Source organism: Cnephaeus nilssonii (genome assembly GCF_951640355.1).
Source record: "Cnephaeus nilssonii genome assembly, chromosome: 1".
NCBI classification, from domain to species: domain Eukaryota; kingdom Metazoa; phylum Chordata; class Mammalia; order Chiroptera; family Vespertilionidae; genus Cnephaeus; species Cnephaeus nilssonii.
The window spans coordinates 95,163,051-95,177,624 of NC_137072.1; the positions used below are offsets into that span (position 1 = coordinate 95,163,051).

A 14,574-nucleotide genomic window follows, 5' to 3' on the forward strand; every position below is an offset into this window, starting at 1 on the left:
TCTCCCCTGCTTCACCAACCAAACCAAACACAAATCCCCAAAATGGGTATTCCACATTAAAGAAATTTTTATGCATGTTTTCTAATACTGGGCTTCCTGAGGGCTCATCATGTTCTAGGTCTCAGAGGGCACAAATGGTATCAAAGAAAGACAACCGTGAAGTGCACACACGAGTGTGTTTGGGGAGAATACGAAGCGTACTTGGTTTTAAAGTTTGCCTTTGCTCATCCTCAAGCAGGGATGTGAGTTGATTCTATGCATTTCTCTTTCCCCGGCTAAGTCACAGGCGAGACTCTGTCCGACCTGCTCCCACAGGCTCATGTCCACAGTCCCCTCTGCCCAGCGATGTCATAGTAGCACTCGCTGGCATGTACAAGCGATGGAGCTGGTCTCATTGGTGCTGCTATCACACCCTGCGTGGAGGTGTTACAACCTAACAAGCATTTGGGTAGCAATACTAAAAACATAAGACTTCAAATGATTTCACGGATGTGAGGTAACATTCACACTTTGACCCACAGGTGTTCATGAGGCATTCCTTCACTCCTGGGCTGAAAAGCAAAAATCCAAAGTTTCTAAAAAAAAAAACCACACAGCCCAAACACCATAAAAGTGTGCACATAAATTATTTTATTGCTTTCTTGTTTCTTATTTAATGTAGAGTCAATGCTTTTGAGTAATGGTCGGAAGATGTCCAGATTTCAACATTATTAAACATCAAACAGTAAAATATGTGGGAAGAAGCCCTCCAATGTTAACTCCCAGTATATCTGGTGGAACAACCTGGGATAAAGGCCACTGGGCTTGTCGTCTTGGTTTATGCAGAGAACTGCTATCCTGACATGGGAAATAGGAAAGGTCTCAAATAGCGCCCACGTGTTCAGGCAGCACGCTTGTCTTCCTCTGAAATGTCTGGGGAGACTGACAATGGCTCCAAATATGAGAATCCTTCCTTTCACCTCAAGCTTAATTAAAAGGGTCAAAAGAAACTCCTGTGGAACAGAAGAAGTGGTTAGGACAGCGATGTTTACCCGATGTGCCGCAGGAATTTTTAAAACATGCAATACCTGACTATTTAAGTCAGGGGCACTGACCTCTTTTCCCTTAGATTGTCAAAGAGAAAAATGCCAACAACCAACACAACAATAGCCGTCCTGTGTGAATGAATCAAAATTATATATATTTTTTTTGTCACATCAGCAAAAAATATGTTTTTTGGTGTGCTGCAGAACTTTAGTAATTAGCTTGTGTGTGCCATGAGATGACAAAGGTTGACAATCTCTGGGCTAGGATGATCAAGACCAGCAATGATTCTGCTGTCAAGGAAGTGACAATGTGCCTACACAGTTCCTCTCTGACCACCCCTTGTAAGGACACGTGGACTCTGAGAGCGCACACGGGAGGCCCCACACAGTGACGAGGTGAAGCCAGGGCAGCTCTGAGCAGCTTTCTGCATATTGAAGGCACAAGGACCTCATCGTCCTGAGGTAGGGAGAGGGTCACTGTGTTGGGAATTATGTTCAAAACACACATCCTACCTCCAGAAAACTGCTCTCAGCTGCCATACATTTGATTACAATTGTAGGCTGATCTCCTTTTGAAAGTCCCCAAGTCTCTGGCACCCCTAAAAAATGCTGCTGTGCCCTGCTACCTCTGCAAAGAATCAGATTCCCAAGGAGTGGAGGCTCAAAGGGACACACAGCTGCAAAAATAAATATACAACTCAACTTCTAAGAATATGAAACACCACAAAGAAATAAATATCTCAGACTCTACAACTGCAGGTTGCATTCGAGCAATCCCTCGTAGAGTCTTAAAAATGCTGATTTTCCCATGAAACATTCATCTACACTAACTTTGATCAATACTTAAGGACTAAGCAAAAAATGTATGAAAATATGATTTTTTTAAAAAAGGAACTTCATTAAATACCAAGAATAGTGATCAAATTCAAGATGTCAAATTTAAATGAATCGCTTTTGATCTTTCCTGATGGTCATCTTGGCCTTCCATACCGAGCACGGACCAGGGCCACCTGCGCACCTGCCGACGCTGCTGAGGGAGCAGTCACACCGACCCTCCGTGGGAGAGCGACGGACCCCCATCTTCGCCAGAGGAATCATCTCGAGCCCTCGGGCTTTTGCAATGCCACCGTATGAAGAATGCTCTTTACAAACACAGTAATACTGAAAAAAGAACATAAAAGTGCATTTATTCATGTCCATGCCGTCTAAATCTACTGATTACAGTCATCAGGACCCACTGGAACCTAAACAACAACAAAAACTCGGGGACACTCATCCCCCTGATCCGCAAGTTTCAGTTCAGAAGACTCCGCGTGCTGGCGAGCCCGTTTCTTCCCTGAGAAGCATGCTCCGCGCTTCACTCTCTCCCTCCAGCAGCTTCTGTCTCTCTCGGTTAAGGCCTGGACAGTGTCGGATGGTGTCCCACGTCTCCTCGGGCCGTGCCCCGGTGAGATGCTGTCAGTCGCCCGTGGGCTAGGGCTGCATGAGGTCAGGCTGGGGTGCCCTCAGCTCTGCGGTCCGCCGCTGGAGCTCCTCCACCGTCCGCAGCAGCGCTGACCTCTCCAGCTCCAAGGCCAGGGCAGCCTGCTTCAGCTTGCTTTCGTTGGCCAGGAGCTTCTCGACGGTGGCTTCCAGGCTCTGGATCCTACCATTTGCCACCTGGAGAGTGAAAGGAAACATGAGCCTGTCATTGCTCAGTGACAACACAGGGGGATCCACAGTACACTCCCCTGTCCAGCCTTTGGGGAGCTGGGGAGCCACATTTTGGCAGAGAGGACTCCACTGGGTACTGTCAGTTCTTCTGGCCACACAGGAAGACTACATCTCCCAGGCTCCCTTGCAGGTAGTCTGGGCCACCAGAGCTTGTCCCCTGCTGTGGCTGCTTTGGGAGCTATACATTGAGGTGGTGGCTTCACAATGCAGGGGGAGCCCGAGCTCCGAACCACACACTACAGGGGTGGCAGCTCAGATATGGCCACAGCATCTTCCTGGAGAAGAGGTGGTGCTTCGGAGACAAAGACCTCTGTGCTCCACCACTGAGATTTGGAGCTCTACTTATTACTGCAGCACAGCCTGGCCTATTTAGACGACATCATCTACATGAGTGGCCAGATTATTATGATCTCTGAATGCATAATAATCTGGCCACTCAGTGTGCGTGTGTGTGCGCGTGTGCGCGTGTGTGCGTGTGTGTGTGTGTGTGTGTGTGTGTGTGTGTGTGTGTGTGTGTGTATTAGAGGCCCGGTGCATGAATTCGTGTATGGGCGGGGTCCGGCCAGCCTGGCCAGGGGGAAGGGACAGGGGCGGCTGGCCAGCCTGCCTGCTGGTCGAACTCCTGGTCGAGGGGGCAATTTACATATTAGCCTTTTATTATATAGGATATACACTGAGTGGCCAGATTATTATGCGTTCAGAGATCATAATAATCTGGCCACTCAGTGTATTTACAAGTACAAACTGATTTCAAACTGACAGTCAAAAGGGATTCCACATAAAGGCCCAAGCAGCAATAGCTCACTAATCTGAAGTTCTTTCTAGTTTCCGTATAGTGACAAGATATCACTATGTCAAGGAGCATGGGCATTCACCCTGGAACATGTGTGGGGCGCTGTGAATAGCCAAGCGTTCTGCTAAGAGGCTCCTGTGCAGGGTCTCTCGGACCGGTCACCACCTCCGCGAGCTAAGCAGTCTCCTCATGTCCACCTGGCCTACGTCCTCAGTGGCCAGCACGACATTCGTGTCAGTTTGAACTTCCAGGTGCTTCTCTCTTGCATGCACTCGGGCAGGCTTCCAGGCAACCAGTGAGCTGGCTCTGGCGAAGCTGAGGGCTTCCTGAGAAGACCACCGCCCCCCCTGCTGTCCCGAGGCCTCTCTAGCCTGGGCCTTGGCTCCCAGCTGTGCTCTGGTCACCGGGTGGTTAATCCAGCCCAGGCGCTACAGGTCCCCATTTATTTCGAGGGGTGGGAAGAATGGTACTATTTTTTTTTTCTCATTTTCAAACAGGAGAAACAGTGTTTTGAACAAGATAACACTAGTGCTGGACAGACAACTCATGACTCAAAGTCTAGCTTGGGCTATGCTACTGGGACACTCCAAATAGAAGGAAAAGGACTGGGACCCTAAGTCTGTCTGCCCACCAGGCCGGGGTGCTCATGCCTGGTGTGTTCCTCCAAGCAGGACTCTGATCCGCACAGTCCTACCCTCGGCCGAGGCCTGGGTCAGGCCCCACGGCGTGTCCTGGGAGGATCGCTTGTTCAGAAGCCCCACGACACACCAGGGGCACCCACAGCTCCGCAGGGAGCTTTCTGCAGGGCCACTTACTGCCGCATGAGCGTCAGGTCTCCCCAGCGAGACCGCAGCGCTCCCCTGAGAAAGCAGGTCTCATCCTGCACAGGGGGCTGCCCCCCACCGCGCCTGGCTCCTGGCGCTCAAGGACTTGCGGTTGATTATGATGAAAAACGCCCATCCGCTATTATTTGGCACCACCTGACATGTCTATGAGATCGCCTCACGGGTGCTACTGGACCAAACAGGGTAACCGTTTGGTCTCCCGCTGCTAGACAGCATTTTTAAGTGTTACCAAGAGAATAAGTGGGGCGTTGGGATGTCTAATAACTAGATAGGCAGAACAAAGCTAGAACATGGGTCAATTTTGATACGTTGGCAAAAATAAAAAATAAGAAATAAGATTTATGTTGAAAAATTAGCCATGGTATTGAACGCCTAGCCTTGGACTCTGAAAACTGCTTAAAAAAAAAAAAAAGACGGAGGTGAGCGTCTCACAGAACTTATAGTCCGGCTGAAGGGCAATAGCCCCATGTGAGCCCTCGAGGGTCATGGGAACAGGACATCCAAGCACCTACAAACCAACAACACAGTCCGCACCCCAACTCTTTGAGAGCAGCAGTGTCTTACGGATCTTGGTGGCCCCTGGCGCCGCCCAGCAGGCCTCGGTCAGTCCTGGTGGGCTGGCATAAGCTGCGGTCCTGAATGACACCCCCAGAAACACAGAGCCGCTTGGTCACGAGAAAGAACGTTGCACGGAGCACGCCTGTTGTTACCATTACCGCCGACGCCTCTCTTGAGGAATGCGGATTTCGGAGCAGCTTTTCACAGCACCCTCTCTTCGTAAAAGGGATGGTATCACAGAAGCCACACAAACTTACTCTCCACCCTTCATCGCACACACGCACAAAACCCTCCCGGACGTTAGCCCAATAAAAGGAGCCTTCTGCCTATCTTAACAAGCCAAGCGCCGCAAACGCGAGTCTGAGCTTTGCGAGAAATGCTTCCGTCTGTTCTATTTCAGGGCCCACTGTTTGTTCGGAAGGCATTTGACATGCCCACTACACTGCAGACCCTGACAGGCCAGATAAAGCTCTGAATCCCCTTGAACCTTGCCCACACATGACGGCCGAGGCGTCCCGGAGAGATTGCGCACAGACACGCTTGGAGTTAGGACATCTCAGTCACGGGGGAGAGAAGCAGCTACGTTTCCGAATGTGACGGGCAGGCAGGACTGGGTGGAGAAAGCATTTTTCTTTGTTCCTCCAGGAGTAAGTATCTCCTCGGGTCTATGGGGACAGATCCCTGCGGAGGGAAACGCACTTCAGACCCGGCTGATTTACTAGGCTCTCAGGTGCTGGCCTTCCTCATGTCACTGCCAAGCCTGTGTCTGCAGAGGGGCAACGTCCTATGGACGGAAATAGAGGCTCAGGCCGGGAAGGAAAGCTAATCCTCAGGTCAGCCCAAGAGCGCATAAACGCATACTCGGGGGTGGGGTGAGGAGGAGAATGTATTTTTTTCTGCGGAAACTCAAAAGAAATTTTTTGTAAACACTCCACAAACAATCCCTTAACTCTGACAGCATTACCACCCATTTCTGATGTTAAAGAAGTAGACCGTGTGGCTCCTTTACTCCATCTGCTTGGAAAAGGAGCTGTTGCGCTAAGCTGTTAGGTATTCTTCTTGTCCTTGTCACACAAACAAGGGAGTCAGGACAGAGCCGGTCAGCGGTCTGTCCCGGTGAAAGCGTGGGTGGGGACGTGGGGAGACCAGGTCTCTGGGCGGCCCTGTGCCCTTGCTTCCTGTCACCCTCTGTGCACACAATCAGTGTTTGCCTATCTACAGTGTCCTCATCCTCACGCATCCATGTTAAAATGGAAGCTTCCAGAGTGGACAATTGTGTCCTTCATTAATCAAGTCTTGGTATTTGCACCAAGGACACATGTATCATGATCCTATGCCCTGGTTTACTTTTTAAATTTTATTTTTTTAATATGTCTTTATTGATTTGTAGAGAGAGCGGAAGGGAGAGACAGAAACATCAATGAGAAAGAAACATTGACGGGCACCCGCAACCTGGGCATGTGCCCTGAACGGGAATCGAACCAGTGACCTTTTGGTGTATGGGCCAATGCTCGACCACTGAGCCATACCGGCCACGCCAGGTTGATTTTGCAAGGTAGATGTCGGTGTCGCCTTCCTCCTTTAACATCCCTCTGTGGACCTGGCTGATTTTGCTCATAGAAGCTCAAACCTTTGCTTCTCTTGTCATTATTCAAAGCACAACTGCTGGCATTCAGCTAAGAGCTCCGCGGAGTCTGGATCGCAAGTTCATCTTTGGGCCTGTTTCCTGCTAATGGCAGAAACAGCCCCTCAGAAAGCTGTCTGACCTCAGCAAAGGATCGCCTGTCTGCTGCCTAAGAGAAAGGCCCAGGACTCCTGGGATACCTTTGATCCCAACTCTAAGCGGACCTGGGCAGAAAGGTCCTGCGGTCGTGGGAAAGCCCAGCCTGCTGAGTTAATGAACTACCGGGGTGCAGGAAGCTGCTTCCTGAATATGCTCTACCTGCAGTTGTTCCAGGAGGTCAAGGTTCTGTTTGCGTAAGCTGCTGTTGGTTTTCTCCAATTTGTCCATTCTTTGGTTGTCGCTGAGAGGAGAGGAATCAATAAGTTCTTCTTGAAGCACGTGGTACTCCACTTCATATGCTTGTAACTGTTTAGAAATGTCCATCTCAAACACCTGTTAAATGCAGAGAAGTCATCAGGCACCGAAAGTGAGAAACACACACACACACACACACACACACACACACACACACACACGTGACCATATCAATGAGACCCACTAAACACCTACTCTGTGCCTGGTCTATTAGTGATAATTAAAGGAAACTCTCTGCCCTGAGAAGGAATCATTTTACTTGGGAGGGAAGGAGAGAAGAAGCATTTGGAACTAAGCCTAAGAGAACAGTAAGGATGGTCTCTGATATTCATTTTCCAAAAGTCAACACCTTGTTTTTACAAAGGCACACAACATTTATTTTGAGCTCTGATTCCAGGACTTATTTTCTTCTTCTCTGAAAACTCTGTTAAGTTAGATGCATCAACTACGGGTCAAAGGGAGGAAACAAAACAAAAGCATCGCAGCCCTATCTGCCCAGTCACCGAGTCAAAGTTTAATTATAGTTCAGCTGGGTTTTCAGAGCTACAAGAACAGCTAAGTAATGGAGCTGTTTACTGAAAACCATTCTTTGCACACGAGACATGCAGAAATGAGCCAAAACTCAAATGTCACCCACAGAGATGAGTGAATACGAAACAATGCCTGCGCTGCCTTCCTTCCCATAATAGTAACAGTGATGAAAAAACCACCCGTGTGAAAAACAACCCGAGTGCACGAGTGAGTGAGTGGTCTGTCTGTACTTTCTCTCGGAGACTGAGCTTGAAGGGGGCGGGGGCAGGGCTGAAAGGGGGTCAGAGGGCAGAGGCTGCCGCCCCAGGCGCCTCCTCTCTTTCCTGGTGTTGAAAACACCATGGGGCTGAGCCTCTCAGCACCCAACACGGACCCCGGGGAATCTGAGAATTCAGTCATCACTTAAAGAAGCCACATGATCAGAATACATTGTTAGAGAATGATTAGGCTTTACAAGAGCAGAAATGGACTTTTCAGCACATTTACTGAAGAAGAAAGGCCAACAGTTAAAACCAATGGAGAGCTTGTTTCCCCTGATGGCCCTCACAGGGGTGAGTCCTATCTTCCCTGAAATCAATTTTAAAAAACCATGATTACTAGCTCAGCGTTCACCACAATCTCATTTTGTCTCCCTTAAGGTTAATTTCTCAGTTTCCTGGTTTTCAGTTTAATTCAATGGATACTAGTTAGGCACAAAGTCTCTCTATGCTGAAAATCTCACCTTGTACTGGTGGCATGTGTGTGCGCTGTTGACTGTATTGACCCCATTCTCAGTCAATCCCTCAGAGTGACCGAGAGGTCAGCAGAGATTATCATCTCTATTTTCAGTCAAGGAAACTGACTCAGAGGCTTTGAGTCAGTCTCAGGTCCCGGCTCCACTGGCGACTCCCTGAATGACCTTGAGCAGGTCTCTTGACCTCTCCCAGGATCAGTTCGTGGGCTGCAGCATCACTGGGGGAGTTACAGGAGACAACTTACGGACGTTCCCAGCACCTGCCTGGCAAGCCAAGAGGCAGGTGCTCACTCAGCTAAGGGATCTGCTTCCACACATTTGTTGTGAAACCCGCACATTCAAGCTCGCGCTTCAGCAAAATGACAGGATGCCACAGCGTGGACCTTCGGAACAGCTCAAACAGTGAAAACCGCCAACAGTAAAACCGAGACTGCGTGGCATTGGGGTGTGACTATAAATGGGGCACAGTACAAATGCCACACACACACACAGCTACCTTTCTTCTTCCACCAAGATTTATTTTTAAAGGAGCTCCTAATCTGGAAAACTTGGGAACAAAACGTCTCGCCTTTTATACAGATTGATGATCAGCTGAGGTTACTGGCTCTCAACTGTGCCTGAAGCTATAAACTCTCAGGCCTCCATTAATACCTAGGAACCCGCCCGGGTTATAATCGGGTCATAATCGTCTCTGCTTAATGGCACCATTATCTCCTGGGTCCCCAAACACTGAGGGCCCTCAGATTCTGCAACGATGCCCCAGAATTTATCCCAAACCATGGCAGCATGTGGTTGGTGGTAAAAAGAGCCCTGGTCTCCTCAGACAATGCGTGTTCAAGTTGCAATACATTCTTCATGGCCATCATTTTTATAAATGGCTTCATGGTACTCTACCACCTCGACATATCACCACCATGCCAACCCATGCATCCAGTGTGGGCTGCCCAGTGACCTGAGTTTCTGTTGCTCTAAGTGACAACTCTAAGCATCTTTGTCCATATGGCTTTCCCCATAATTCGGATCATTTTCTAAGGATACATTCCAGGAAATGGGATTACTAAGTCAAAGGGGAAGGACATTTTACTGGTTCGAGAGACATATTGCCAAACTGCTTCCCAAATGGGAATGATCAACGTACAACACCATTAGCAACACACGGATGTGCCAGGCACAGCGCACACACCCTTGGCACTGTGTCCTGGCACTAAACATTCCGTTTGGTGAATCCAGTCAGTAAAGCATTCTATGTTATTTACATCTGAATCATGCACAGAGCTAAATATTTTCCCAGATGCTGTTTATGACACGGGCCTCCTCCTTGGAGAACTGTCTAAGTTCCTGGCTCATGTGCTAGTGGAGACGGAGTTTCTCTCTGCCGTCTGCGGACACTGCATAATGAAGCTGTGAACCTGGTGTCTGCACAGCTGGCCCCGTACTCTCCACGTTCCCACCCCACACCTGCCCCGCCTCTGCCGGTCTCCGTGGCACACCCAAGGCGGAGAGAGGAGCCGTCGCCCAGGTAGTGGCAGTAAGGGGGCGGCAGGGTCTGCAGTGCATTTAAAAACAGTAATACACCCCACTAATAGTTGGTCTGCTTTTTATTACCACCACATGCACACAGTCCTACACAATGCCAGTGGTAAAATAAAGTATCCCTCCCACCCCACCACACCCTCTAGGTCTGGCACTGATGGGCCTTTTTAAAAAGGACTCACTCCCCACAGTGCAAACTGCCCGGGCAGAGGGCTCCTCCCAGAGGCAGAAAGGGGGCCTGGCCACGGACTCCGAGGAGCCCTTCTGAACAAAGGAGCCTTGTTACGATTCTGGTTCCGGCCCCACATGCTCAGCTCGCACAGAGAACTGCCAGCTGTTTGCAGGGAAGTTGCCAGGAGCAGAGCTTTTCCATTGGTTCCCAGGGCGTGAATCCCCCGGGGCCTCACTGAAATGCAGATTTGGACTCAGCAGGTCTCTGGTGAGGCCCCAGATTCTGCATTTCTCGCCTGATACACTGACAGTTCCTACCTGATACTCTGACAGGCCGGGGCCACGCTTTAAATGGAGCCCAAGGATGCTGAAAATAGGCTCTTTGCCCTGTCTCCCCACCCCCAACCCCACCCCACTCTGTTTTCCTTCCTTACACTGACCTCAGGTTGCAGAGGCCGAGGCACTCACTGTGACAGGAATGCAAACTAGACCTCCTCTTAGTTTCTGTTTATCCCCAGGGTTTCCCCCTCTTCTTGGGTTGGGATTTTTAAGTCACACCAAGGACTCCACGGAGCCTGCAGAGGCTCTGTCCTCCTGCCCGGGGCTCTCAGCTCTGGACCTGCCCCTCTGTGGCTGCTCCCAGACCATGGCATGGACTGGGCCAGTGTCCCTGAGCCCCGTCCTCGCTCCTCTCTCTCTCATCCTGTACGCAGGCTGTGTCCCAGCCTCTGGAGCCAAGACCACCCATGCAGAGGGCATTTAGTGAAACGGAGCCATGGCTATCAGAGACGCCAGACCTGCCCATGCCTACAGGACAACTGTGTGCAATTAATGCACTTACCCCTTCCTCCCTGATTCCTCCAAGGTCAAACCTGGGGTTCTGTGAGCCTGCAGAGGAAGCACACTGCATCCCGGGCCTCACTTCTGAGTCGGACTCGAGACTAGAGCCCCCTCTGGAGGCCAGGACTCCTCAGACCCTAACCATCTCACACACACACACACACACACACACACACACACTGAACTGCCAGGCATCTGGAATCTCTCTCTATTCTCTCATTCCCATGCCTTTGCACATGTTGGACAGGGGTCAGCAAACGACAGCCTTCAGACTGAATCTGTCCCACCGCATGTCTCTGTAAATAAAGTTTCACTGCAGCACGGTCACCTCATTCCTACACACACCGTCCGTGGCTGCTTTTGAGCTGCAAAGGCAGAGCTGAGTGGCTGCAGCAGACCTTACGGCCGACAAAGCCCACAACCTCACTATCTGGCCCTCTACAAAAGACGTGTGCTCACTCCATTGGCTCATTCTTTTTTTGTTTTTTGTTTTTAAACTTATTTATTGATTTGAGAGGGGTTGGGGGAGAGAGACTTGTTGTTCCACATATTTATGCATGCCTTGGTTGATTCTTCTAGGTGCCCTGGCTGGGGATAGCACCCACAACCTTGGTGAGGCAGGATGAGGCCCTGACCACGGCTTTGGCCAATTCTCTGAGGCTCAGCTGAACTGTATGCCTTCGATTCTCAACCATGAGCACTCATACCCTCCGCCAGACCGGCTCCCGTGAGCCTCGCACAAGCACCGCGGTAGCTCGCACCACACTGGCAATTACTGGGTTACATGCTTATTTTCTGCACCGGTTGGGCTTTCGTGTCAGAGAGACACGTTACATTTCCGGCTCTGCCACGTTACACGGGGTGGGGGCGTGTTACTCTCTCCACATCCGGTCTCCCCAGCTTTAAAACAGGGATTATTGTCCACATTCCAAAGCTGTCAAGGAGTCAGTGGTCTAACAGATGCCAAGTTCAAAGCAGCCGCCTGAAGACAACAGCCACACACATAAAACTGTTCTCTCCCCGTGTTGTGCTCACGTCCATCCTCCGAACACTTAAGGGGCACCCAATACAGTCATCTCAACAGGTGCCTTTTACAGAAAAAGGGGAGGAAAGTGGGATTTTTCCTGGAGCTCGATATCCAGGAGGTAAACAATGTCAGCTGAGGCTGCTGGCCTTAGAGTCAGGAGCAAAGTCAAGGCACTCACTAGGCTAGACTTTGGGTTAAGTGACCAAGGCTCTCTGCATTTCCCCAGCCGCATAAAGTATAAGGGGAACGAAAATATATGCAACAAAAGCTCTGAGAAGGAATAAATGCACATAAATGCCAGGAGTTACTGTATCCAAAGGGTGGAGGATTTGGTATTAATATACAGGTAAAATACAGAGAAACTCTGTAGTGAAATGACACCCAGAGGCCCTGGGGGGTGTGGGGTGGCTGCTAGAGCCTGTGAGGCCAGAGGATCCGAGTGTGAGACCCGCCCTGTCCACTCTGCAGCAGGGTGACTGAGGGCCAGTCCATTATCCACTTTGTGCCCCAGGCTCCTCAGGGGTTAAAGCCACCTCTCCTCTCAGGAGTGCAGTCACGATTAAATGAAATCATGTGTATTTATAGATCCACACGGAACCTGGTAAAAGCGGGGCCTCCACAAGCCAGAGTTAGAGGCGGAGCCTATCAATGAACCGAAGACCCGAGTGCAGAGTGGAGAGCTGCCCCTCACACAGGCCTGTGAACGTGCAGAGCTGCAGTGACGCCCGGCATGGCCCTCCCCCTCCAGGCCTTCTGTGCCCGACACCTGAGCAGGGGCGGCCAAGGAATCACAACTCTGCGTCTGGGGGCACCAGACGGGAAGCACTGCTCCTCTTGGACCAACAGCAGTCCTCAGAATAAGGACTCTTTAAAAAGCTTTATTTCACTTCTCGTTTTCACGGAATTGCTCTATGTTTTCACTGTATTTGGAGCAGGTGAGGTAAGTTCTAGGCTTACGAGAGGCCTGAGGCTGACTCGGCTGTGCTCCACACAGAACTCTGCTCAGAGCTTCTCAGCCAGCCCGTCTCGGGCACCTCCCAGGGCGACCCGCCCTCTGCTAAGCAGCTCAGCCCTTCCTAGTCAGCAATCACTATTGGAAGGTTCTTCCTTAAGCAGAGTCCAAATCTGCTCCCTCCCCTAATCCAGACCATGGAATAACTGATCCAGGTGTAATTCCTGGCTCCAGTCACCTCTCACCCTTAACATTCTAGACAGCAATGGTTCCACTGCACCCAGAAGCCAGAGGTGCTGTGACCACAGGTGTGGAGGAGAATTCTATTAAAGTGCACGCGCGTACACACACACACATTGTGGAATAAACTTACTGTATTTTCTGGCGTATAAGACTTTTTAACCCAGGAAAATCTTCTCAAAAGTCGGGGGTCGTCTTATATGCCGGGTGTCATCTTATAGGGGGGGTATATCCCAAACTCTATATTTTAACTGGAAAGTTGGGGGTCATCTTATATGCCCAGTCATCTTATACGCCGGAAAATACGGTATATAAAATGTATACGCTCTGTCACAACTTCGCTATGAAAAGTTATTTTTATAAAATAATATTTTCAGCAGAAAAATGAAAACACTTATTTTACAAAAGCCTACATTGAATAGATGTATGAATTTTAGAAGAACAAATGACTAGGGTGAAGTCTCCTAATTATAAGAAACTACTGATAATTTGTGCTGGTCACCACACCTACCCATCGCCACAGTGTTGCCACATGGCATGTCAGCACTGGACTCACAACACACGCACACTCACACACACTTAGTCACCGGACACATATTTGCGATGTGACTCCTATATACCAGGCATCACACAATATTCTGCCCAGAGTACAAAGTGGTAGGAAATAGGTCCTGCTCAATAATAATAATAATAATGATAATAATAATGATGATGATGATGATAATAATAATAATAATAATAATAATAGAGCTTCTACATAACCAGGATTGCTTGAGCCTTTGGAAAGGTTAGGACTGAATCGTACCTGATTGATGGTCTTTTCCATTTGCACCAAGCCCAGGTTGGGTAGTGTGTTTTTTATAAAGTCAACTATGGTCTCTAGGTTTTCATGCTGCAGAATCAAGGGCTTATGGCTCCCCAGCAGACTTAAAGCCACTTTAAATATGACCTCTGATCCCTGAAGAAAGATCATATCTGGGAAAACACAGAAATGCAGAAAGTTAAACCAGACCAGTTTCTGATGAAATACCATTCAGTTTCCTTTTCCACACATCGCAGGGCAGGGCAGAGGGAAACATGACCCCAAACTGCAAGTTTTATTTCCTTTTTAAGAGCCTGACATTTCAGATAGGGTTGTCAAGGCAATACTGCAAACAATAAAAGAAATATAGGTAAACATACTACTAAGATTTTGTCACAGGTTTAGATAAACATTTTAATTTGCTCCAAAAATATATTAAATTCAAACATGCATTGAAAAATGGAACATTTTTTATCAGTCTATTTTTTCCAGGAATGTTGTAGATTGTAAAGGAGTTACTAACATGTTTTTATGGGTAAAACAAAGGTTTTCAGACATAGAGCATCAGATATACAGCATTTTAATATAGACATCTAACTATACAGTATAAGAGAGAGTAAGTAAAAAAACGCATCTGTTTCCTCTATTTTGAAATAAGGAGTTGAATGAAAAGACCTCTGAAAACTCTAAATGTCTGCTCAATTCCAAAAGTTTATTATTAAATATAAGTATACTGAATTTTAGCTCAATAATGGAGTAAAGCTCAGCCCTAG

The 14,574-nt window shown here is 48.8% G+C and overlaps 1 protein-coding gene across 2 annotated transcripts in view; it reads right to left on the minus strand.

Moving 5' to 3' along the window:
• Positions 1 to 2,184: 2,184 nt before the first annotated feature.
• TBC1D1 (TBC1 domain family member 1) overlaps positions 2,185 to 14,574 on the minus strand; it is a 214,962-nt gene continuing 202,572 nt past the window's right edge. For both annotated transcript variants that reach the window (XM_079794360.1, XM_079794361.1), the window contains 3 exons: positions 13,805 to 13,974; positions 6,877 to 7,050; positions 2,185 to 2,684 (listed from right to left, as the gene is read on the minus strand). In XM_079794360.1, coding sequence (XP_079650486.1) covers positions 2,499 to 2,684; positions 6,877 to 7,050; positions 13,805 to 13,974 — 530 coding nt within the window. In that variant the 3' untranslated portion in view covers positions 2,185 to 2,498. The remainder of the gene's footprint in view (positions 2,685 to 6,876; positions 7,051 to 13,804; positions 13,975 to 14,574) is intronic.